At 45.4% G+C, this 27,362-nt stretch overlaps 1 protein-coding gene across 2 annotated transcripts in view; it reads left to right on the plus strand.

Moving 5' to 3' along the window:
* The window catches only part of LOC141129186 (multidrug resistance-associated protein 1-like), a 119,878-nt gene that overhangs the window by 66,873 nt on the left and 25,643 nt on the right, over window positions 1–27,362 (plus strand). For both annotated transcript variants that reach the window (XM_073617051.1, XM_073617050.1), the window contains exons 15-18: window positions 1,182–1,359; window positions 11,253–11,328; window positions 22,554–22,614; window positions 26,909–27,128. In XM_073617051.1, coding sequence (XP_073473152.1) covers window positions 1,182–1,359; window positions 11,253–11,328; window positions 22,554–22,614; window positions 26,909–27,128 — 535 coding nt within the window. The remainder of the gene's footprint in view (window positions 1–1,181; window positions 1,360–11,252; window positions 11,329–22,553; window positions 22,615–26,908; window positions 27,129–27,362) is intronic.

Genomic DNA, 27,362 nt, shown 5'->3' on the forward strand with positions numbered 1-27,362 from the left:
TATAGCTTCTACAAAATAGGGGATATATTTATACAACTTTTTTTTTTTTAACTAGTGATGGCGGCGATCTGCGATTTTTGGCAGACAGATCAGACCCTTTTGACACTTTTTTGGGACCACTGACATTTATACAGCGATCAGAGCTATAAATAGCCACTGATTACTGTATAAATGTCACTAGCAGGGAAGGGGTTAACATTGGGGGGCGCTCAAGGGGTTAAATGTGGTCCCTCAGTGTGTGTTCTGACTGGGGGAGGAAACCGATCGCTGTTCCTAAATGCTAGGAACACATGATCTGTCTCTTCTCCCCTGACAGAACCGGGATTTGTGTATTTACACACACAGATCCCTGTTCTGGCTCTGTCAGGAGCGATCGCGGGTGCCCGGTGGACATCACGGCCACCGGGCACGTGCCTCAGCTCCTAAGCTACGTGGTGGGTGCGCGCGCCCCCTATACCCCTTAAAGCGGCCACAGTACAGCTACAGCAATATGTGCAGGGGAGCCATACTGCCGCCATCAAACGACGGCGGGCGGTTGGTAAGTGGTTAAAATGCATGACACAATGTCATTTTGAAGTCATGCGTGCAAATATATACATGCAGTTATAGCACTCTATGTGTGGTTCGCTTGAGCTGCCAAAACAAATTTTTTAAAACAATGCAATATACCAGTCCAGAGTAAAAACTTTTACAGATGAAGGACAGCAAAATAATTCTTCCCAAGATACATTTATTATTGTATATTTTATTTATTTTTTTTATTATTTTATATTATACAATTTATTTTTAGCTCCATGTGCTCTTTACCTGCATAGGCAGTTTTTTTGGCAAATGTGAACTAACCTTTTTGCATACTGTACAATATATGGACAGGACACAAACATAGAATAAAGATAAAAATGTCAGTTGGTTATGTCAGCGGCTTAATATTTTAAAACATGAATTTTCTTTTCTATTAGATTGGAGTTCTAGGTATGAGTACTAGCAGTACTCTGAGCCTCTTACTGGGTGGATCCAGGACAGCTGTTTTATTCCACCGTTATTAAAAGTCCCCAGAAAAAGTGATCCTGCTAGTCAAATGTAAATTCTATCTATACAGTATGTATAAAATGATGTCATGTTCATTTGTTGCAGTGTTCCTTTGTATTAAATGCTAACTGGAAGCTAATATCTTTCTATAGACAAGGATCCTGGTGACACACAGCCTCACCGTTCTTCCTCTAGTGGACGTCATTATTGTCATGGAAGATGGCAGGATAACTCAGGCTGGCAATTATACAGACCTGATCTCAAAACGGCAGGACTTAGCAGACTTAATCCAAACCTCTGGGGCACAGGAGAATCTAAATGAAAAACCCTGTAAGTACAGATATATATTTTTATCTGGCAAAGATCAATTTATGTAACTATGTATCTATGTTGTCCAAAGTATTGGGACATCTGCCTTTACATGCACATGAACTTTAATGACATCCCAGTCTTATGCCCTGTACACACGGTCGGATTTTCCGACGGAAAATGTGTGATAGGACCTTGTTGTTGGAAATTCCGACCGTGTGTGGGCTCCATCACACATTTTCCATCGGATTTTCCGACACACAAAGTTTTAGAGCAGGCTATAAAATTTTCCGACAACAAAATCCGTTGTCGGAAATTCCGATCGTGTGTACACAAATCCGACGGACAATGTGCCACGCATGCTCAGAATAAATAAAGGGATGAAAGCTATTGGCTACTGCCCCGTTTTTAGTCCCGACGTACGTGTTTTACGTCACCGCGTTTAGAACGATCGGATTTTCCGACAACTTTGTGTGACCGTGTGTATGCAAGACAAGTTTGAGCCAACATCCGTCGGAAAAAATCCATGGATTTTGTTGTCAGAATGTCCGAACAAAGTCCGACCGTGTGTACGGGGCATAAGTCCATAGGGTTCAATATTGAGTTGTCCCACCCTTTGCAGCTATAACAGCTTCAACTCTTCTGGGAAGGCTGTCCACAAGGTTTAGGAGTGTGTCTATGGGAATGTTTGACCATTCTTCCAGAAGCACATTTGTGAGGTCAGGCAGTGATGTTGGACAAGAACTGTCTCCATTCTAATTCATCCTAAAGGTTTTTTATCGGGTTGAGATCAGGACTCTGCAGGCCAGTCAAGTTCTTCCACCCCAAACTCACGCCATGACTTTATGGACCTTGCTTTGTGCACTGGTGCACAGTCATGTTGGAACAGGAAGGGCCCACCAAAGTTGGGAGCATGAAATTGTCCAAAATGTCTTGGTATGCTGATGTCTTAAGTGTTCCCTTCACTGGAACTAAGGGGCCAAGCCCAACCCCTGAAAAACAACCCCACACCATAATCCCCCCTATACCAAATGATTTAGACCAGTACACAAAGCAAGGTCCATAAAGACATAAATGAGCGAGTTTGGGGTGGAGGAACTTGATTGACCTGCACAGAGTCCTGACCTCAACCCATTAGAACACCTTTGGGATGAATTAGAGCCGAGATTGCGAGCCAGACCTTCTCGTCCACATCAGTGCCTGAACTCACAAATGCGTTTCTGGAATAATGGTCAAACATTCCTATAAATACACTCCTAAACCTTGTGGACAGCCTTCCCAGAAGAGCTAAAGCTGTTTATAGCTGCAAAGGGTGGACCAACTCAATACTGAACTCTATGGACTAAGACTGGGATGCCATTAAAGTTCATGTGTGTGTAAAGGCAGGCGACACAATACTTTTGACAATATAATGTACAGTACATACATACGGTCCCAGTGTATATTTTCTAAGTTGCAACTATGAATACACACTATATGCCAGGCATCCAATAATGTAATTGTGACCGGTTTGAATGATAAAGCTTTATGAAGTACAAAAAAATGAAAGCAGATAGAAATTCTGATGAGGTAGCTAGATACACATGGTGTTACTATATTTTTAGGAAGGGGGTACTTCCCTTTCATTGTGAAACCCACCTTGTAGGTGGAGAGAGAGGTTTTTAGAAAATGGGAGGGACTTAGTGGTTGGTTGGACCAGGAGAAAACCCAGGATGTAGTAGAAGGGCTGTTTTCAGGTTCTCCCATTGGAGGAGAGGCCTAGCCTCAAAGAAGTTGAGGAAATGTAATGGTAACTGCAATGTCCCCCAATGTTGGAGAATCAACATTGTTTGGGACTGCTTACCATTTCAGTGGACCGTTTGGATGTTGTCCTTTTTTATATATTATGGGAACTGTACCTATACTATTACTATGGACTATTTAAAACAAAGGTCATGGCAGAAATCGGCCTTTGTGTAGTGCAATGTGATGAATAAGGCTAGATTCTAATTGCTGTGATACATTTTTGATCCTATTTTCAGTTTAAATTATGTTGTGTAACTTTGTTTGGGTTTGTATATTCTATGGCACCAAAATCTCACTGTAAGCACACCAAAGTAGTACAGGAAGCAATGTGATTTCCATTATCATGTGATTCTGCGTGACTCCAGTCACATCTGAAATTGCACTAGAGCAGTGGTCATCATCCCTGTCCTCAGGGCCCACTAACAGGCCAGGTTTTATGTATTACGTTGGGGAAATGCAGACTAGAATACTGCAATCACTGAGTAGCAAATGATATCACCTGGGATGTAATTCTGTTATCTTGCAAACCTGGCCTGTTAGTGGTCCCTGAGAACAGGATTGATGACCACTGCACTAGTGTGAAGGAAGCCTAAAACGTAATGTGTGGGATCAAACAAGTGGTTGGTTTAAGGTGTACAGCCAATACCTGGCAAAATTGTATCTTTATACAGTGAGTGCAAGCCTGATTGGCCTAGGAGCTGATGGGGGTTAAGGGAAGGGGGTCACCTTTCTGGTGGTAAAGGACAAACCCCTCAATGGAACACATGTCAGGTGACCTGAGCCCCCATGTTCCATGGGCCCCAGGTGTTCAGTTGGACCTACGGAGACTTAACCTGTAGTTACATGTAGAAAGCAAGACCCCTCTTAAAACTCCAAGCATGAAGGGGTTAACATGGATAGGGATCAAGGGGGTAGAGAAGAAAGGGTCTCAAACCTGCTATCTGTGCGCATGTGTGCAGACATGGTGTTTGCATGGGCTTTGGGGAGGATACAGTATAGAGAAGGTGGCCCCTGGATAGCTCTGCCTAGATATTTATTTCATTACCAAACGAGATTGCTGCACCAACTGAAATTTATCAAAGTCAAAAGCTTAATTATTGCATTTATACATTTCTTAACCCAGAAACCCATGTATCTCTCAAATATTTTACCTTAATGGCATATGATTAACCCCAAGCAAGGGTAAAATCTGTCTAAATATTGAACACCGGCCATAAATAAAGTACTAATTCAATTTTAATCAAAATTGTGAAATATAATATATAGTCAGACTAACCCACAATACAAATGTAAATGACAATAATTAATTCAATTATATATCGATACAAATAAAAACAAAAAAAATCTAAATAGCATATACATTGCACAAAGAAGAAGAAAGCAAGCACCTGGGGAAGAAACGGGAAGAAACGGCCAACATGCTCAACCTGAATGTTTTTATGGGTTAAGAGATTTCTATATTTTTGAGTAACAAAGTTTTGTACCCCTTAACATTTTCCACATTTTGTCATGTTACAACCAAAAACGTAACTGTATTTTCTGGGGATTTTATGTGATAGACCAACACAAAGTGGCACATAATTATGAAGTGGAAGGAAAATGATAAATGGATTTACCCGTATTTATCGGCGTATAACACGCACCTCAATTTAGGAGGGAATTTTAAGGAAAAAAAACTTTTAGGAGGGAAGTTGAAGGGAAAAAAACTTACATTTAAATGCCCATCATTGCAGCCTTCTCAGTGCAGCCTTGCCCCAGTCCAGCCTTGCCCAGTGCAGCCATGTCAGTGCAGCCTTGCCAGTGCAGCCTTGCTAGTGCAGCCATGTCAGTGCAGCCATGTCAGTGCAGCCATGTCAGTGCAGCCTTGTCAGTGCAGCCTTGCTAGTGCAGCCTTGCTAGTGCAGCCATGTCAGTGCAGCCATGTCAGTGCAGCCTTCCCCAGTGTCCAGTCCAGCCTTGCCCCAGTCCAGCCTTGCCCCAGTGCAGTCTTGCTGAAGCCTCTGAGCTTCAAAATCGCCGACCGCGATTTGAAAATGGCGCCGAAATACACAGAGCCGGTCCTCGGCTCTTCTCGGCGGCTCTCGTTTACTTTCAGTTCCACTCGGACGGTGAGCGGAGCTATCCGAAACTAGCCGAGTATACTCGGCTAGGTTCGGGCGGCGCTCGAGTGAAACCGAAAGCCGCCGAGAAGAGCCGAGGACCGGTGTTCTGCCGAGAAAGTTCCGCTCGGTGGATTAGTTCCCCCCTCTACTGCGCATGCGCAGTAGAAGCCGGCGGAAATAGCCGAAGCAGAACAGCTGAAAATCAGCTGTACACGGCGCCTGTAAGAGGGCCCCTCGCGGGCTCGCTTCGCTCGCCACGCTTCGGGCACGGCCTCGCTGCGCTCGGCACTTTTAGATTCCCCCTCTAGGTCCACTTGGATAGTGGGGAAGGAACCTGGACCCAGAGCGCAGGCGCCGTGTACAGCTGATTGAAGCGTTTGAGCTTCGGCTATCTCTGGCGGCCGACAGTAGTACGTACTGCGCAGGCGCTGCGCCTGCGCAGTACAGGGGGGAACCTATCCGCCGAAGGAACTTATTCGGCAAGACACCGGCACTGTGTATTTCGGCGCCGGCGGCGCCATTTTCAAATCGCGGTCAGCGATTTTTTAGTTCTGACAGGTCAGGATCGCAGGGGATCGGCGTATAACACGCACCCGCGATTTTCCCCTGATTTTAAGGGGAAAAAAGTGCGTGTTATACGCCGATAAATACGGGTAATTTTTTTTTACAAATAAATATCTGAAAAGTGTGGCGTGCATTTGTATTCAGCCCCCTTTACTCTAATACTGTTAAATAAAATCTAGTGGAACCAATTACCTTCAGAAGTCACCTAATTAGTAAATAAAGTCCACCTGTAGGTAATTTAATCTCAGTATAAATACAGCTGTTCTGTGAAGCCCTCAGAGGTTTGTTAGAGAACCTTAGAGAACAAACAGCATCATGAAGGCCAAGGAACACACCAGACAGGTCAGGGATAGTGTTGTGGAGAAGTTTAAAGCAGAGTAAGGTTATAAAAAAATATCCCAAGCTTTGAACATCTCACATAGCACTGTTCAATCCATCATCCGAAAATGGAAAGAGTATGGCACAACTGCAAACCTACCAAGACATGGCCGTCCACCTAAACTGACAGGCTGGGCAAGGAGACCATTAATCAGAGAAGCAGCCAAAAGGCTGTATGGTAACTCTGGAAGTGCTGCAGAGATCCAGAGCTCAGGTGGTAGAATCTGTCCACAGGACAACTATTAGTTGTGCACTTCACAAATCTGACCTTTATGGAAGAGTGGCAAGAAGAAAGTCATTGTTGAAAGAAAGCCATAAGAAGTCCCGTTTGCAGTTTGCGAGAAGCCACGTGGGGGGCACAGCAAACATGTAGAAGAAGGTGCTCTGGTCAGATGAGACCAAAATTGAACTTTTTGGCCTAAAAGCAAAACACTATGTGTGGTGGAAAACTAACACTGCACATCACCCTGAACACACCACCCACACCGTGAAACATGGTGGTGGCAGCATCATGTTGTAGGGATGCGTTTCTTCAGCAGGGACAGGGAAGCTGGTCAGAGTTAATGGAAAGATGGATGGAGCCCAATACAGGGCGATCTTAGAAGAAAACCTGTTAGGCCGTTACACACGAACGGACTTTTCAGTATCAAACGTCTGACGGTCTTTCCGATGGACTTTCGACGGAGTTACAACGGACTTTCGAACGACTGGACTTGCCCACACACGAACGAACTAAAGTCCATTTAGAAGTCCGTTCGTTTGAGTGTGATGACGTACGAAGGGACTAGAATAAGAAGTTGATAGCCAGTAGCCAATAGCTGCCCTAGCGTAGTTTTTTTGTCCGTCGGACTAGCATACAGACTAACTGATTTTTCGATCGGACTCGAGTCTGTCGGAAAGATTTTAAACATATTCTAAATCTAAAGTCCGTCTGATTTTCGACAGAAAAGGTCCGATGAAGCCCACACACGGTCGGATTGTCAGACGGATTTGTTCCGCCGGACCTGTCCAGTCGAAAAGTCCGATCGTGTGTACACGGCATTAGAGTCTGCAAAAGACTTGAGACTGGGGCGGAGGTTCACCTTCCAGCAGGACAATGACCCTAAACATACAGCCAGAGCTACAATGGAATGGTTTCATATTCATGTGTTAGAATGGTGTTAGAATGGCCCAGTCAAAGTCCAGACCTAAATCCAATTGAGAATCTGTGACAAGACTTGAAAATTGCTGTTCACAGACACTCTCCATACAATCTGACAGAGCTTGAGCTATTTTGCAAAGAAGAATGGGCAAAATTTTCACTCTCTAGATGTGCAAAGCTGGTAGAGACATCCCCAAAAACACTTGCAGCTGTAATTGCAGTGAAAGGAGGTTCTACAAAGTATTGACTCAGGGGGGCTGAATACAAATGCACGTCACACTTTTCACATATTTATTTGTAAAAAAAAACATTTATTTTCCATCCAATTCACAATTATGTGCCACTATCACATAAAATCCTAATAAAATACATTTATATTTTTGGTAACATGACAAAATGTGGAAAATTTCAAAAGGTATAAATACTTTTTCAAGGTATTTAGAGACCGACTGCACAAATGCGCCCACAGGGTGGTATTTCTGTGCGTACACAGAAGCACTGCTCGGTTAGGGCAGGTTGCCACTATACTGGCGAGTGGCATTTGTGTGGTCGCGCAACATATGCCGCACAATAGCAGCTTAGTAACACACTACCTCCTGGGATTGCTGTGCTATCCCAGGAGGTATTGGGGTCCGGCCTAGGCTGGAAATCCAGAAATGCTGCTTTGCAGTTCAAAAAGAAATAAAAAAGTAGAAAATAGAATTACAAGTTTTAGCATTTCTGAAAGAGGGAAAGGGGGAGGAATGAAATAAAAAAAGGTTGTTGACATGGATTTAGTTCTGCTTTTAAGTTGGGAATTGACAATACATCTTCAGTGGTGCAGCACTCTTAAATAGGTAAGAGGTAAACTATTATAGTGTATTATCTGATGTAAACTTTTCTCTCTAATACATTGAATAAAAAGATAATGTAAACAATCTAGCTTTAAAAAATAAAGCAAACACTGGCCATGACTGTCAATGCTGAGATAGTGGTAAAACCTGTTATGTCTTTGTTCCTACATTACTATGTTTGCACAATTATTACTGGTTGTATGTTCAGCTTGGTCTTGTTTGTTGTATTATTATACTGTAGAGCCAAGTACTATTTAATTTATTGAATAATTATATAAAAGGCATTGCACTACCTCTATACTGAGCAGAGAGGTAGTGACTGTCATGTTGTGATGAAGAATTCTGTGTTAATATAGATGCGTAGCGTATTGGAAAGTTTTTTTGTTATTAAAGAGGAGCCTCTGCCTCCCCCAAAAAAATCAAAAGTCAGCAGCTAAAAATACGGTAGCATCTGACTTTTACTATTTGGGCACTTACCTGTCCAGGCATCCAGCGGTGTCCTCACCAAAGCCATCTCGTCCAAGGGAAACTAGGCAGTGAAACCTTTGTGGCTTCACAGCCAGTTTCATACTGTGCATGCGCGAATCACGCTGCGCTCTATGAATCGATTGGCTGTTGGGGGGAGGAGGGGGGACCAAACTTCTGTCTCACTTCGCCGCAGTGAACTCAGCCAGAAGTGAGAGCGGGTACCTGTCAAAGCTGGGTACCTGCTCCCCCCCAAGGTGCCTAATGTGGCAGTGGAGGGGAGGCAGACCATCAGAGCATACCCTTTTGGGTGGAGTTCTGCTTTAAAAAAAAGAGGAAAAATCACAGCGCTGTGCAAAAAAATGTGTAAATAGCAGCCAACACAGCTATAGACCAAAGCGACAAGTGTAGGAGATAAAGTGTAGTGCTATAAACCATAAAAATAACCATTAAATTAATAGTGGAAAAAATATGTCAAACAAACAAAAAAAAATATTAATAGTCCTGAATGTGCGCAATAGAAATAAGACATTTAAACTTATACAAATAAGTGACTCTAATATCAAATATATATAAAAAATAATAAAATGATAAAGGTGTAACACTGTGTGGACACAAAATAAATCGTGCTAAAGTCCAAAAGATGTCAACAGATGTAAAGAAGGAGTCCAGAAATTAAAGAGGATGATCCCACAGATCCGGAAGCAATTTGACAGACATGATTTGGAAAGAAGTTGGAATAGTAAGTAAGCCGTCACCAATATTCGCAAGGAGGCTTACCAGATGTCGATGACTTGGGAAGGCGTATGCCGCCCAAGTCATAAAGGCTTTGAACCAGCTGATTAGAAAGGTGCGCCTGCTTGCACGACCACGGTAACTTGATGAAAACGTTTCACGGGCAACAGTTAGTAGGAAGTGCTCCAAATAAGGGTTTGGATCCGATATTTCACCAACCATGCAAAGATAAATGAAATGCTTGCATAGCGTGATACCTTTTATATATAAAAAAAATTATTTTAATAAAAAATAAAACTCACATGGTACCGATCATAAAAAAGCGTATAAAGAACAACAAACGGTATGTATGTCCACCCGACGCGTTTCGGCTAATAAGCCATCATCTGCCCCAGATGAGACGGCCACTCCCTGCCCCTCCACAGCTCAGCGCTCCAATCAGCGTGGAGAAGCAGAGAGGAGAGACGCTGACAGTCAGCAGCTCTCCTCTCTGGGATCTGTGAAAACCGAGCCATCGGCAATGTTCGGTGGCTTGGTTCTCAGTGCAGAGACGGCGGGGGACAGCTGGAGCATTGGTCTGATGCTCCATCCACATAGGTAAGTATTAATCTAAAATAAAATAAAATTCCCATTCTTCTCTTTTAAGGAAAAAAAACCTTATGCCTTTGCAATCACCTGAAAGCAAAATTAAACCCTCCTATCCTTTATAGGCATGAAAGCTGCTGTCTTATGCCGTGTACACACGGGCGGACTTTTCGGTACGACAGGACTAAAATAAGGAAGTTGATAGCCACTAGCCAATAGCTGCCCTAGCGTGGGTTTTCGTCCGTCGGACTAGCATACAGACGAGCGGATTTTTTGACCGGACTCGAATCCGTCAGAAAGATTTGAAACATGTTTTAAATCTAAAGTCCGTCTGATTTTTGACCGAAAAAATCGTTTGTCCGATGGATTCGTTCCGCCAGACCAGTCTGGTCGAAAAGTCCACCCGTGTGTACACGGCATTAGCCTCAAATCAAACAGAGGCTAAGATGGCAGCTTCCCTGGCTGTAAAGGATAGTGGAGTTTAGGTCTGCTTTAAGCCCAAAAGAAAAAAGTTGATATCAGCCATTGCAAACTAGAATTAAAAGTGTGAGAGGACGAATTGGAACAAGGAGACAATCAGTTCATGTACTGGCAAGAAGCATTCCGATGGGAGGAGAGAGCAGAGAGACAGATATGAGCTCATCACTGTGCTGCTTATCCTTTCACTGTTCAGTCACAGGTATGGGCTGGTCCAGGATGACCTGGGCTCATGGGAAGTGGTTTGAAAATTATGCTGGCCTTAAGACCGAAGACATGAGGCATCAGAAAAAATACTATTGGGACAAACACTGGATTGAGGCTGAATCATTTCTATCTTATAAGGCCCCTTTCACACAAGCAGTTTGATCGGGTCCCCTGGTCTGTTTTTCAGGCGGTCCCGATCGGACCCTTTATTATCCTCTATGAGCAGTCAGATGTAAGTGGACTTGTGTCCATTTACACCCGGCTACCCCCTATCTGATCCAATCCAGCAAAAACAAACCGAATGGGATACATTCCTCTCCGTCTGGCCGGATCAGAGGGCAAAGGGTGTAAATGGACAGCTGTTCCGATTACATCTGACTGCCCATAGCGCAGAGCGGGCTGTGTCCGTGTCCGGAGCAGACACAGACCCGTCATCTGCCTGCTCCACTCTGCTCAGCAGGGGATCAGTGGACATATCCCCCGCTGAGCAAACCAGATGAAAACAGATTCCGCCCTGTGTGAAAGTGGCCAAAGCTGGTTTTGTTGTTTTATTTTTGATGAGCTATTTATTTTTATCTTGATGTTTTTAGCTGGAGCTTTAAACGAGATACATATTTATAACAAAAATTACTTTTCTATTAGCGAACCTTATAAAAGAAACCAAAAATGTCAAGACCGATCAGAGACGAGCCCCAGATAATCTGGCTCAAAAAGACAGGTAAGACTTCCGTCTGGAAGATAATGCAGTTTATGTAGAGAAATAGATACACAATCGGGGTTATTTATGAAAGGCAAATCTACTTTGCACTACAGGTGCACTTGGAAGTGCAGTCGCTGTAGATCTGAAGGGAAGATTTAAAATGAGGGGAAGCTCTGCTGATTTTATCATCCAGTCACGTACAAGCTAAAATGCTGTTTATTTACCTTGCATGTCCCCCTCAGATCTACAGCGACTGCACTTCTAAGTGCACTTTCAGTGCAAAGTGGATTTGCCTTTCGTAAATAACCCCCATTATGTAAGTAAAAATACAGTTTGATACAAACAGCTAAAGCAGTAGTAAACCCAGAAGAAAACATTTACTATATTGCACCTTACCAATTCTTTGGTGTGATGACTACATTATTTTCCTTTTTTTAGGGTTTCTTTTAGTTTTATCTGGTGATCCAGCCATTAAGTCTGTTTTTTTTTTTTTTTTTATCAGAACATGCTCTCTTTTGCAGTTACATGGATGAGACAAACCTTTTAACACTGGCAGGAGTGCTCAAATTGATCAGCTTTTATTTATTTATGTAAAACCTTTATCCCAATAGGGAAAAAACAGTTTTTGCTGTAAAGGCCCTTATCACATGGGGTGGACTCCATTATGTTCAGTAGGGGATCTTTCTGCTGATTCCTTGCTGAGCAGAGCAGAGCGGGTGGATTACCACTGACACCCGCCTGCCATCCGATCCGACAAGATCCACTGACGTCCATGCTGTCCCTTTTCATCCGATCTTCCCATAGAGGAGAGCGGGGCTCTGACAGGTCCGTCCCTGCACAGTGAGCGGAGACAGGCCTGTCATCCGTCTGCTCAGCGGGGATCAACGGATCGATCCCCCACTGAGCTAGTGGAGTCTGCTGAGCAGATCCGTGCCATGTGAAAGGGGCCTAACTTACCTGATCCTCCTCTGCTGCAAGCTCCTTTCAGGCTTGAAGACTGGTCTCCAGAGCCTCCGGTTCTCCATGTTCTGGAAGTCACAGGTCCTCTGATGTCATCAATTCCAATGCAGTGCCCATAGCCCTACAGTAGACATGAGGATGCTGAGGGACAGTGCACTACTGGAATGTAAGGGAGAAGAGGGGAGCACTGACTTCTGGGGGAGTGGAGAAACCGGTAAGTAAAACTGCTTTTTGTTGTCCCTTAGAAATAAATGAGCATTTACTGCAACTCTTGCAGTGCCGGGGCAGCCCCACTGCAGGGGAGCATTTTTCCTTTCCCTGTAAACACCCAGCCCCAATGTAGGAAGACAGGAAGTTCACTCCCTATATAACCCCTCCCATTACTGGGAGTACCTCAGTTTTTTCACCAGTGTCTTAGGTGTTGGTCACGAGTAAAGTTGTGCTATGCAGAGGCTCCACTGGAGTATTCCTGGAGTAAGCCTTTGCAACTGCGTCCATCCAAAGTGCCATTGAGGACAAAGTGGTTGGTACCTGGGCCTCGTGGTGGAAGAAATTAGGTTTTGCCTGTAACGCTTCTCTTTGAGAGCTGGACCCTGGGATTCAGTGCTTTGGTCAGATTGCAGTGCCATAAAGCTTACAGACAGGGTGCTATACAGGTCCAGGGCAGTGGAACCCCGATAAAAAGGGACCCCAGTCCTTGAAGGTTTTTTAACGGAGCCCGCCTTGATGGGTGAAGATTGGGTTGTACCAGAGAATCCTGCGACGGGATAAAGTAACAGACATCTCAAGTCTCCCGCGACGTGCGGGAGAGTCCCGCATTTCTGCGGCGGCACCCGCACACCAGCAAGCGCCTCCCGAGGGCTTCGGACTCCGTTGGGGGCACCTGATGTAAGGACGGACTCCGCTGGGGTACCTTGGTTGTGGGCATGAAGCTCCACCTCCCTGAAATGAGTTTACCACCTCCCTGAAATGAGTTTTTGCAGGTTGGAATGTCTGAGGTAAGTGGAGATTTGTAAGGAATTAAAAAAAAAACATTTTCTTTGGATTTTTTCCTATACAGTAAATGTTGTCATGCCTAAAGTCACCACTGTAAAGAGCACGTACCTGTTTCCATGCTTTCAGATTTCACTCTGTGTCAGCAGCAGCGGCATGGCTTCCTCCAGCTATCTGTCATGGTCACTGGTAAGAGGTTTGGACATAGCCGATCCCAGGGTCACAGACGCCTGGGTGCAGAAATATTTCTGGTGCCACCACATGGGCGTGGTCATCTTACTAACTCCTCCCCTTTACAAATATTTCTATGGCAATGACTCAAACATGCTCCCCTAAGGAGTCTTTGTTACCCTGGGATCCTCCCATGATCTCTTAACAATAAACAAAGAGCATACACTAATGGGACCTGGAGGGGGTCTCTCTAATGGACACAGAGAAGGCTTCTGTTAGAGAATCTGTTAGAAAGAGCCCCCAGACATAGTACAGGAGATGGTCACAGACTGAAGACATGATATCAGAGACTGCAAACATATTACAAGAGATGATCAGAGACTGCAGACATGATACAAGAGATGGTCAGAGACTGCGGAAATGATAATTTCCGCAGAGATCAATGCATCAAATGCAGCCTACCAGTGCCCACCAATTGCAGCCTACCAGTGCCCCTGGATCACACAGAGCGGCAATGATCTCCTGCTGTCACGGAGCTTGAGTTTGAATCTCCCAGGCGGCCACTGTAACAAAGTCCCGCCTTCTAGACTGGCTCGTGGCTTCTATGATACAAGTCACACTGATTCACTTTCACTGAATTGGATCAGTGTTCCGTCTATCTCACAGGACTTTGTTACAGCACTGCCGGGCATTTCAGACCAAAGCTCATGAGGTGTGTGAGACACACACACAAGCAGTGGCATCACTAGGGTTGGTGTCACCTGGTGCGGTAAAACAGAATATACCCCCCCTCCTATTTTTGGGCCAGCAGTCCAGCATTGCAGCTTGTTGGCACATGTTGCGGTGGTCAATAAGGCCTAGAGGATAGCAGGTTATGCACTTTCCAATTGCTCAGTCCCTATGAGCAGTAATGGATAATGACCAACAGGCCCTCTTACCAGACCCAGCGAAATTGCAACAGTGATCCCTCTGGCTGGACGTTCGCTCACTCTAGGTTGCCCAGGGTGACTCTGGTCAGTAATGTAGCATGTCTGTACCCTGGCAGTGGCTCAGTCTTTTTCTCTCTGGTGGTACTGGGCAGCAGCGTAGCTCTCTCTCTGGTGATGCTAGGCAGCAGCGTGGGTCTCTCTCTCTGGTGGTGCTAGGCAGCATCGTGGCTCTCTCTCTGGTGGAGCTGGTACAGCGTGGCACTCTCTCTCTCTGGTGTGGGTACAGCATGGTGCTCTCCCTCTGGTGGTGCGGGTACAGTGTGGTGCTCTCTATGGCTTCCCCCAGCATAGTCCTCTCTTTTTCCTGTAGCACTCACTCACACAGCTTCTTCCTGGGTTTTAGGCTCAAAATCTTTCCCCAGGAGAGTGCATGCTGGAGGCTGAAGTCTGCTGCCTGTGGACAATAATGGGGCTGACAATGTTGCCGGGACTACATGTCCCATGATGCTCCACTCGCCTCTTCTGAATGGCCCTCCGCTGTGGCCAATGGGGAGGGAAGCAAACCGGGCACCAAGCTGAGTGAACAAGATGAGAGCTGCTCTTTTTTCACTGCTGACAGGAGAAAGGGGGGCGAGCAGGGGAGATACGCTGACATCCCTCAGCTCCCCTCTCTCATGTCACAGTGTGGCAGCTTGTATTCACTGGTGGACTGCACCCCCCGTCCCCCCATAGTGACACCCAGGGCTGCTGTTAGATATCAAGGGGCCCCATACAGCCTACCTGACAGCCCCCCCCCCCCCCCCCAAAAAAAAATAAAACAAAATAAAAACAATATTTTAACTAAAAATACATGACAATCGTTATTAGAAGACACAAACACAAGGAAACTTCCAAATTACAGGTGGACCAGGAGGGTACACTACAGGATGGGGGAGGTGGGGTGCGGTGTGCAGGAGGGCACAGTACATCGGTTAGGGGGGTACAATACAGGGGTGAACAGTACAGGGGCAGGAAGGTACAGTATGGGGCAGCAGGAGGGCACAGTACAGAGGGGGCAGAAAGGTACAGTATAGGGGGGGCAGGAGGACACAGAACAGTGGTTAGAAGGGTACAGTACAGGGGGAGCAAGTGGGCACAGTACAGGTGTAGGGGCACAGTATGGGGGGCAGGAGGGTACAGTGCAGGGGTAGGGGCACAATATGGGGGGGGCAGGAGGGTACAGTACAGGGGGAGAAAGTGGGCACAGTACGGGGGGGGGGCAGAAGGGCACAGTATAGTGGTTAGGAGGGTACAGTCCAGGGGTGGGAGGTACAGTACAGGGGGGAGTAGGAGGGCACAGTACAGGGGGAGGGTAAGCAGACACAATACAGGGGGCAGGAGAGTACAGTATAGGGGCAGTAATGTATACTAAAGATATGGTCTCCTCAAGCAGAGCTGCTCAGGGAAGTTGCTGTTACAGATTCCACCTATTCTGGCAGGCTTTCACTGGGCTAAATGAAAACTGGAATGACATCTCCCCTCTACCTTCCCCTGCAGAGTTTCTGGCTCTCTTCCGGCACTTTGCAGAGGGGGAGAACCCCAAGGTGGAGCATCTTATTACTGCTGCTGCTTGTGTGGTTGGGATGTGTATTGCGCCAATCCCTGCTGATCCTCCTCTCCTAATCATCCCATGTGATTGGCACAGTGCACATCCCACCCACACATGCAGCAGCAGGGATAAGCTGCTCCACCTCGGGGTTCTTCCTTAGCCCCTGAAAAAAATGGGGTGGGGGGGGTGGTTCAGTGGGTAAGAGATGGGGGGGTGGGTAGAGGAGAACTGGAGTGAAACTGTGGGATCCTGGTCTGTATAGGGATACAGAAGGAGGAGGATTTGTGCTGGCATGAGGGAAGGGGGGAAGAGAGGCAAATAGATGGAGGTGAAGGGGCTGGAGAGGGATGGATTCTGGCCATTTGCAATGTTTGTGTATGGGGGGGGAGGGGCACACACCTGTGTGAAGGTGAAGTGCCTCCAGAGAAGAAGACTGGGAGGGGAGTGAGGGAACTAGTGAGGGACTATTGTTGGGAAGGTGTCAGGAAGAGAATCCCAGTCAGCCGGGAAGAGGCTAAATTAGCATGGCTGATAAATGTTGGCAAACCGGCTGGCTGGGAGAAGGTAGCGAGGGTTAGCAAGGACCTGAGAGGGAAGCAGTGTGACCAGCAGAGAGGATTGATCAGGAGAGACAGCTGGAGTCTGGAGATATAAGAGACAAGGTGACCTGACATGCACAGCAAGGGGAAGTGTTGGCAGTACAGTGACTGGGAGGAAACTTCAAGACCCCTTCATGCACCTAGGACCCCTGGGCAGTTCCTAGAGGTGCCTGTACATTAAGACAGCCCCTCTCACTGCACCAGGACAGGAAAGCGCTGGGTGTCCAGGCACACACAGGGGGAATCATAGATCAGTGTGGTGTGCGTGTGACAAGTACAGGAACAATGCCCTGTGTGTCTCTCCCTCCCGCGTGTGGGCGGGAATCACTTATTTTTTTTTATTTCTATTTTTTTAAAAGGGGAGGGGAGGCATTGTGAGGAAGTAAGGGGGCATGGCTTAAGCGGGCGTCACAGCACAGGGCGGATTAGCTTATAAGAACTCCATTGTCTGTCTCATATGGACTAACGGAGAGACACAGAAGCACACTTGGGCATGTGAGTGTGGGACACACTCATTCCCCAAGGCACAGTTACTCTGCAGCAGGCCGAGCGTTTAATAGCAGTAACATTTACTGAACTATTGCTCAGCAGTGGGTGTGTTTTTCCTTGTAAGTACCTCTGCATTTGTGCTTAGGACTATGCATTCCAGAAGGGGACGTACAAATTCCTCAAAGAGGGGACCAAAGGTATCTCCCTCAGGCTCTGAGGACCTTAGTCTCACCTCAGCAATGCCGTCCCCCCCTGAAGATCCAGGGATAGCTGATCAGGGTGAGCCATCGGGTTTGTCAAATGTTGCAACTGTTTCCAACACTTCAGCCCCTGTCTACATTACTGAGGATGTTTTCTCCTCGCCCTTGGTGGGGTTGGAGGAAAGATTAACAGCTTTAATCGCATCTTCCCAGCATGAGAGAAAACGTGATAGGTCCCCTTCTACCGCCCAGGACCCTCAAGCACAGGATTGGTGGGCGGGGGAGGATGCGGCCCCCTCAGGGGACCGTGAGGTGGCTGATGACCCCTCCTCCGAGGAATCAATCTGGAAAGAACCTTTTTCAACTTCACAATCTGAAAAATTGCTGGTAAAATCGCTTACAGAAATGGTTCGCTCCACATTTAAGCTACCCTTAAATGAGTCAGCTGAGAAACCCACTTTTCCTGTCCATCCATTGCTGGAACAGCTTATGTATTCTGAGTGGGATCACCCAGATAAGCTTTTTCTCCCTGCTAAAAAGTTCTCCACACTTTATCCTATGGAGGAAAAATTCACAAAAATGTAGAGTATACCGGCAGTTGACGTGGCTATTTCCGCTGTGAATAAAAATTTAACGTGTCCAGTAGACAATGCTCAAATGCTTAAGGATTCAACCGATAAAAGTTTGAAATTCCTGTTAAAAAACTCATTTTCTTTGGCAGATTCAGTGATTCAACCTGCAGTGGCAGCAATAGGTTTATGTCAAGCCCTTAAGGACCAGTTGACACAGGTGCTCAAGGTCATCCCTGATCAACAGGCACGGGATTTAGCTGAGTTACCAGGGGCATTATGTTTTGCTATTGACGCTATTAGAGATTTCTTTCTTCAGGCTTCACGCCTTACGCTTGGGCTGGTGCATATGCGTAGGATCTTATGGTTGAATTGGTCAGCTGACGCGCCATGTAAAAAATTCCTGGCTGGTTTTCCTTTTCATGGTGAACGGCTGTTTGGAGAGGATTTGGATAAATACATCCAGAAAATTTCATGTGGAAAAAGTACCCTTTTGCCAATTAAGAAAAGGAATTAAACGTCCATTTAAATGGGCTCCTTCTCCAGGGTCAGCCTCTAGGCAGTTGCGATGGCCTCTGCCAGGTTCAATCAGGTAAACCTCAGGGACAGAAGAAGTCCTGGGGAAGGAAACCTACCAAGCAGAATGCTAAGGCCTCTTTATGAAGGGGCGCCCCCGCTCGCACGAGTGGGGGAGGGAGGGAAAGAAAGACTTCTGCAGTTCTCAAGGGTCTGGCAGGAAGAATTTCAGGACAGATGGGTGCTCTCCACAGTAGCTCTGGGTTACAAACTAGAGTTCCGGGAGTTTCTGTCTCCTAGTTTTCTGAGGTCAAATGTCACCAAAGATCCAGAGAAAAAGAAGTCTCTCTTTCAAGCATTAGACCGGCTCTTGTCTCAAAGAATGATCATGGAGGTTCCCATGGAAGAGCAGGGGTTGGGGTTTTATTCAAACCTCTTCATGGTGCCAAAAACAAATGGGGATGTCAGACCCATTCTAGATCTCAAGGATCTGAACCGATTCCTAAATATCTGTTCGTTTCGCATGGAATCAATCAAGTCAGTAGTCTCCATCCTGCAAGAAGGAGAGCTTCTGGCATCAATCGATATCAAGGATGCATACCTGCATGTGCCCATTTTCCCTGCTCATCAGAAATGTCTACGTTTCGAGGTAGAAAAACTCAATTTTCAGTTCGTAGCTTTGCCTTTTGGTCTAGCCACTGCACCCCAGGTGTTCACAGAAGTTCTGGCCCCTCCTCTGGCCAGACTAAGGGCTCAAGGTTCAACAGTTATTGCATACCTAGACGACCTGCTCTTGATAGACAGGTCAGTAGCCCGCTTAGGCAAGAGCGTAGTCACCACAGTCAACTACCTGGAAAACCTAGGTTGGGTTCTCAACCTAGAGAAGTCTTCATTAAAACCATTAAAAAGGCTAGAATACTTGGGTCTGATCATAGATACAGACCAGAAAAGAGTATTTTTGCCACAAGCAAAGATCAGCGCCATAACAGAGCTGGTTCAGGTAGTCAGAACAAAGAGGGACCCTCCTATTTGCCTTTGTATGAGGTTGTTAGGGAAGATGGTGGCTTCGTTCGAAGCCGTTCCCTATGCTCCGTTTCATTCGAGACTGCTGCAAAACAGTATCCTATCTGCTTGGAACAAACATTTCCAAGCCTTAGAACTCCCAATGCATTTATCTCCAAGGGTGCGCCAGAGCCTCAGTTGGTGGTGGTTAACCAAGAATCTGCAGAAGGGGAAATCCTCCTTACCAGTCACATGGAAAGTGGTAACAACAGATGCCAGCCTTTCAGGTTGGGGAGCAGTCCTGGAGGAGGCGAATGCCCAGGGGAAGTGGTCCAGATCCGAAAGGACCTTGCCCATCAATATTCTAGAGATTCGGGCAGCACGCTTGTTCCTGAGGGCCTGGACATTCAGATTGCAGAATTGTCCTGTCAGGGTCCAATCCAACAATGCCATGGCAGTGGCCTATATCAGTCACCTGGGGGGCACAAGAAGTCTTGCGGCCCAGAGAGAGGTGAACCATATCATAACTTGTGCAGAAAATCATGTTCCTTGCCTATCAGCAGTCTTTATTCCAGGAATAGAAAATTAGCAGGTGGACTACTTGAGTCGCCAGTAGTTGTTCCTGGGGGGATGGTCCCTTCCCCCCGATATCTTCCTGGCAATATGCCAGAGATGGGGGATCCCAGACATAGACCTATTCGTGTCCAGGTTCAACAAGAAGATCGACAACTTTGTGTCAAGAACAAGGGATCCTCTAGCATGCGGGACAGATGCCTTGGTGACCCCGTGGGATGAGTTTTCACTGGTTTATGCATTCCCTCCTATTCTGCTGCTTGCACGATTTCTCCGCGGGATCAAGCAGGAAAGGAAGTCGGTAGTTCTTGTGGCCCAGAAGATCTTGGTATGCAGAGATCATAAAGATGGCTGTAGGGGACCCATGGACCCTTCCACCACATCCGGACCTGCTCTCGCAAGGTCCGGTATTCCATCCTACCTTACAAGCGCTAAATTTAACATTTGGGTATTGAAACCCACATTCTGAGGAAGCGTGGGCTGTCAGGATCAGTTGTATCTACCTTGATTAATGTAAGGCCTCCAGAGCCATATATTATAGAATCTGGAAGGCATATGTTTCCTGGTGTGAATACAGAAGTTGGCATCCCAGAAAGTATGTCATAAGTAGAATCCTTGCTTTTCTGCAAATGGGGTTAGAGATGAAGCTGGCCTTGAGTAATATCAAAGGTCAGGTCTCGGCCTTATCAGTATTGTTTCAATGACCACTTGCTTCGCATTTGGTCCGTAACTTTTTACAGGGGGTAACGCAGCTTAATCCACCGGTTAGGCCACCCCTGAACCCTTGGGACTTGAATTTGGTTTTACATTACAATTTTGGTATTACAGAAACAGCCTTTTGAGCCGATACAACATATTCCGTTGGTCCTTTTGATAAAGAGCCGTATTTAATTATTTACAAGGATAGGGTAGTATTGCGTCCTCATCCTAACTTTCTACCGAAGGTAGTGTTAGGTTTTCATCTAAATCAGGATATTGTTCTACCTTAATTTTTTCCAGAACCCTGTTCTACGGAAGGAAAGTCACTACATTCCCTGGATGTAGTGAGAGCAGTCAAAATCTACTTGAAAGCGACTGCTCAGATTCAAAAAACGAATGTTTTGTTTGTGCTGCCTGAAGGTCCTAGGAAAGGACAGGCAGCAGCGAAAGCTACTATTTCCAAGTGGATTCGGCAAGTAATTGTTCAAGCTTATAGTCTGAAAAGGAAGATTCCACCTTTTCAAATCAAGGCACACTCTACCAGGGCTATTAGTGCTTCATGGGCAAGGCCGCAACTTGGTCTTCAGTCCATACATTCACTAGATTTTATCAGGTGGATGTAAAAAGGCATGAGGTTATCGCCTTTGGACGCAGTGTGCTGCAGGCTGCAGTATAGGGTCCTCAAGTCTGATGGCACCCTGTTTTTTTTTTTTTTTTTCCTTTGTCTCCCTCCCCTAAGATAGCATTGCTCATCCCATATAGTTATTACTATGGCTCCGTGTCCCGTGATGTACGATAAAGAAAATAGGATTTTTATAACAGCTTACCTGTAAAATCATTTTCTTGGAGTACATCATGGGACACAGAGGTCCCTCCCCTCTTTTGGTTACACGTGTATTGCTTGGCTACAAAACTGAGGTACTCCCAGTAATGGGAGGGGAGTGAACTTCCTGTCGTGGGGCGTGCCAGTGTCCGTCACCTAAAGGTGGCCTATATAGTTATTACTATGGCTCTGTGTCCCGTGATGTACTCCAAGAATAGGATTTTACAGGTAAGCTGTTATAAAAATACTATTTTTTTTTATAATTTTTGGTCTTTTTTAATTTATTTAGCAAAAAATAAAAACCCAATGGTGATTAAATACCACCAAAAGAAATCTCTATTTGTGTGAACAAAATTATAAAAATTTGGTACAGCGTTGCATGACCGCTCAATTGTCATTCAAAGTGTGACAGCTCTGAAAGCTGAAAATTGGCGTGTGCAGGAAGGGGGTGAAAGTGCCCAGTATTGAAGTAGTCAAAAACACTTTAAGGCCTCATGCACACTGGACGTTAAAATAACGTTATAAAAACACCAGTAGCTTTGCAGTGAGTTTTTCAATGTTTTTGTAATATCGGTTTTTTAGCGCTTTTCCGCATTAGCATTTTTTTTAGCGTGTTTTTTTTTTTTTTTTTTTTTTACAATGGATCAAAAACTTCAAAAACCGCTGGTGAGCCATGTTTTTGAGCGTTTATCAGCGTTTTTTGACGTTGGAGCATTTTTACAGCTGATAAACTCCTCTCAGAACCCACTCGTTTTGGGGTTTTTTTTTAAAGCCAAAAAACGCCCCAGCCAAAAACTGCTGATAACATGATGGGGAGTGCTGATGTGTGCATGGACACATAGGGTAACATGATGGGGGAGTTTATTGTCTGTAGAAAAAACATCTGAAGCCAAAAACAGCTGCTGTAAAAACATCCAAAAACATCCAGTGTGCATGAGGCCTAAGGGTCACAATTAAAAAGGCACAAAATGGAAGGGAAATGGAAGGGATAATAGAAGAGAAACAAACCAATACTGGGTAAAGATATATTTTAGGTAGGCTGTTGTGTTGTATAACAGAGATTCTTAGTAGTTTAACAAGTTTTATCCAGTTTATGGAAAACCTGATCTAAACGTGTCCATGTCTTGACCAGGTCCGTGTTCGAGATGCCAAATGCTTCAAGAATGAATAAAGAGAAGGTGGCCACAGGAAGTGTAAGTGTTTAATTTCAGGTCACGTTTCTGCAGTTCATATAATCCCTTGGATTAGGGATCTCCAAACTTTCTAAACAAAGGGCCCGTTTACTGTTGTTCAAACATTAGGGGGGCCAGTGGGAATAAACAATGCATCATTGTTGGTGCTAGTGGGAGGAATAGTGCCCATCATTGGTGTCAGTGGGAGGAATTATTCCCCATTGTTTGTGTCAGTGGGCAGAATAGTGCCCCATTGGTGTTAGTGGGCAGAATAGTGCCCTATTGTTTGTGTCAGTAGCAAGAATTATGCCCCATTGTTGGGGTCAGTTGCAAGAATAATGCTTCAAGGGCCAGATAAAGGCTAGCAAAGGGCCACATCTGACCACGGGGCCGCAGTTTGCAGACCACTGCCTTAGATTGTAAGCTCCTGAGGGCAGGCACTGACGTGGCTGTATATGTAAAGCACTGCGTAATTTGTTGTCGCTATATAAATACCCATAATAGATAAATATATACACAAACATCATACTCTCTATTGAGCCATATCGGAAAATGCAGGGGCAAGTAAATGGATCAATCCTCTGACTTTAAATTATAATGTATATTTTTATTTGCACTCCACCAATCATTTCAGAATTCTCACTATAGCTGGCTATACACAGGCTAACTGATAAAAAAAAACAAAAAACAAACAATTCCTTTATCCACACCAACAAGGCGTATGAAGGAGCGTGCCCCCCCCCCCCCCATTCCCCATTTCCTGCTGGGACATTGTATTCTGATAGCGGCATCCTCTGCTGTCAGAATACACTGATTAGCGGCTGTAACGGATTTGCTGCCACTGATTGAGGAAAATCTTCCAACAGGTCTGTTTCACAGAAGGTGATCAATTCAATGGGTTTCTATCAGTGTATAGCCAACTTTACTCTTAGCTGTCAGTAGTGGTGCAATGAATAGTGAGGATTCCTGTTGTATAGCAGTCGGGGGAAATCAGTACTGTAAAGCACTACCAACCAGGCTCGGACTATGTTCTTGTCTGTTCTGGGAGGGGGCGCTAGTTGGGGTTGTAGGTGGAGTGGTCTGTCAGTGGGGGGGGTCTTTTAGGGGTGAGGTTTGCGTTGCAGTGTGGGAGACCAGCTTTGTGGGAGTTCTGTCAGCAGGATGCCCCCCCCCCCCGGTCCCTGGAGGAATTGGAGAATTGGATGCTCGGTCTGGAATGCCCGGGTTTTCTACTGCTGTGGCCCTTTAAAATGGCCTCCGCCAGATGAAAAAATCCCTATTGCCTGTTTCAGCAACTTTACTGACACATTCAGCAAAATTATGCTATTAATGCATCAAACTCAACTCAAAAATTAGGACTTATGCCGCGTACACACGAACAGACTTTACGGCATACTTGGTTCGGCGGACCGGAGTCCCTCGGACAATTCGATCGTGTGTGGGCTCCAGCGGACTTTTTTCCCCCAAAAGTTCGATGGACCTAGAAATGAAACATGTTTCAAATCTTTTCGACGGACTCGAGTCCGGTCGAAAAGTCCGCTCGTCTGTATGGACGCTAGGGTAGCTATTGGCTACTGGCTATGAACTACCTTGTTTTAGTTTGGTCGTACGTCATCACGTACGAATCCGTCGGACTTTGGTTGATCGTGTGTAGGCAAGTCCGTTCATTCGGAAAGTCCGTCGTAAAGTCCGTTGAAAAGTCTGCCGAACCAAGTATGCCGTAAAGTCCGGTCGTGTGTACATGGCACTACTCTAACTTTGTATACAGAGACAACCAGAGTGTCTGTCCCTGTACACCGTGTAGCAGAGCTGTCACTGGTTGTTAAAGCAAATTTTTTTACACTCCCCCCCCCCCCACCATATTTTTTTAACAACCCTTGCATACTTGGTGTGTTTAACACATTTCAGATACTTGCCCACCTAACGGATCCAGTTCTTTCTAGCTGAGAACCTCTTCTCTTCTGGCAGTACTCGATCCTGCTTCACCAAGTTTGACTGTTAGGTCATTGATAGGCTGCTGGCTGTTCTGGGTTTAGCCGACACGCCTCCTGATGACATGCCAACAGGCCCGTCCCCTCCTCCTTTCCTGAATGAAAGGCTATGCTTCCTGGGATATGTGACGTGCATTTCCCAGGAAGCAAAGGTAACACAGTGCATGTCATTGCTTGGCGAAGGATGTGTAAAAGGGGTCGGGCTAAACATTTTCTTTAAAAAAATAAAGGGAAAAAAAAATCTTGCTGTACATTTAGAGGACCATGTTACATAGTTACATAGTCTTGTTAAACTCCCTTCCGCAAAAAAGTTTTATTCGTATTGTGAGGTCACCGGTATGGTATTTGTAAATTGAAATCATATCCCCTCTCAAGCGTCTCTTCTCCAGAGAGAATAAGTGCAGAGATCGCAACCTTTCTTCATAACTAATATCCTCCAGATCCTTTATTAGCTTTATTGCTCTTCTTTGTACTCGCTCCATTTCCAGTATATCCTTCCTGAGGACTGGTGCCCAGAACTGAACAGCATACTCCAGGTGCAGCCGGACCAGAGACTTGTAGAGTGGGAGAATTATCATTTTATCCCCGGAGTTAATCCCTTTTTAACCTCCCTGGCGGTATAATTATGTCAGATTTTTGCGTCTCAAAGCGGTACTATTATTATGCATAGGAATTTGTCGTTTTTTTATTGTAGGCCTGTAATTCTTATCAAAAACACACCTAAATCTGTCCCAACAAGAGTCTAGTAGATATCCCGGGTATGATAAAGTTTGAAACACAAAATCATAAGTTATAATATAATAAATATAAATAATTATAAAAAATAATAATATAATAATAATAAAATAAATTTCCCCAAGATTCACTATCACTCAACTCTGCAAGTGTTCTAATTTACTATCGCTGTTTTCTAGCTGATCTAAAAACAGTTTTAATGTAAAGGGACACTTTTTGGTTGCTATGGACAATCTCCAGTTTCCAGGCAGAAAGAACAGTATATATCATATAAAACTGCATGCAGGGCATTGGACAAACCACTAGGGACAAAAGGGACGTGAAATAATTTCATACAGTAATGTAATCTGTAAGATTACAGTGTACTGTATTTTATGGTTTTTACATTTTTTGAATTTGGCTCCGCCCCCGTGCATCGCGACGCTCGCAGGGAACGGAGCCCGGCACACAGAGGCTTCGGGCGGAGGACAGAGTCCGCAGACACAGCAGGGGGACATTGTAGGATCCTGTGACAAGGTAAATATACCGCACAAGGATTCTGCAATGCAATCCCGAGTGTGGCTCGGGGTTACCGCTAATTGTACTGGAATTTAACTCCGAGTCACACTCGGGAAAACCACCAGGGAGGTTAATGCATGCCAATATTCTGTTTGCTTTGTTAGCAGCAGCTTGGTATTGCATGCCATTCCTGAGCCTATCATCCACTAGGACCCCCAGGTCCTTTTCCATCCTAGATTCCCCTAGAGGTTCTCCCCCCAGTGTATAGATTGCATTCAGATTTTTTGCTACCCAAATGCATTATTTTACATTTTTCTACATTAAACCTCATTTGCCATTAATTTGTTCAGATCTTCTTGCAAGGTTTCCACATCCTGCGGAGAAGTTATTGCCCTGCTTAGCTTAGTGTCGTCCGCAAATACAGAGATTGAGCCTGTTTACTCCATCCTCCAGGTCGACACCACTTTCCTCCCTTGACCATTCCGAGTATTCCCCATTTATCACCACCCTCTGTACTCCCCAGCCAACAAACCCCCCGTCAGGTCCGCACTTACCCCATCCAGGTCACGGCTTCCCCGGCTTCTTCTCCTGGCCAATCTGGTCTTAAGACTCACTTTCTGTCCTGATTGGCAGGGTTGAGAAGCTGGAAGACAATAGCGAATATTGATTTGCTAATGTCACAAGTGGGTGGGCTCGGGGTGCAGTGCTCTGCGCCCCCGAACCCAACCTTTTTGAAGCCAATTAGAGCCTCAGGCAAAAGAGATTAGGGGGCAACGCATAGAGATTAGGGGGCAACACCCCTTATGGACCGGCCACCGCTATTCCCTCTGCCGCGCTGACAGGTGCAGTGGCGAGGAGGAAGCGCACTCCAAGCCCAGTGTGCCTTCATACTTGGTGTAGGCCCCAGGTTCATGAACCTGTCTACAACTGGTACGTGAATCTTTCGCCAACAGTGACATTTCTTGTGTGAAGGCACGTTGGAATTCTAAAGAGTGTTTTAGACAGTGTCATCCTGCCATTTTAAAACAAATATTGCTATTCTTAGCTCCTCTATATCTAGTTCAATTGTTAATAGATGTTTGGTTTTCTAGATGAAAATGTCAGTGGTGATGAAATACCTTCACGCTTTTGGATGGTTCTGGGTGACCTTCACAATAGTAGCTTACATAGGACAGAATGCTATGGCTATAGGACAAAACGTGTGGCTGAGTAGATGGACAACAGAGGCCAAGCATGTAAAAGATACAGCAGAATGGGTCGACCAGAGGAACAATCGGCTGGGGATCTATGGACTTCTGGGGTTTTTACAAGGTGAAGGCATTATCTTTTTTTATTAATATGTGCAATTTATTGCTGGCTGTACATTTTAACAATTTTGTTATTTAAAAAATATATTCACTATAATAATGTAGCGCACCCCCGAAGGAACCACTGGCTATGATTGTCCCTTTTCCCCAAACTTAGTGCACACCCAGCCAGGCACAGAACATTTCCTCCTTGATGGCTCTGTAACAATCTAGGGAGTGTCTTTTATGCTTTTTATTA

This window comes from Aquarana catesbeiana, linkage group LG02 (genome assembly GCF_042186555.1).
Source record: "Aquarana catesbeiana isolate 2022-GZ linkage group LG02, ASM4218655v1, whole genome shotgun sequence".
Classification (NCBI taxonomy): Eukaryota; Metazoa; Chordata; class Amphibia; order Anura; family Ranidae; genus Aquarana; species Aquarana catesbeiana.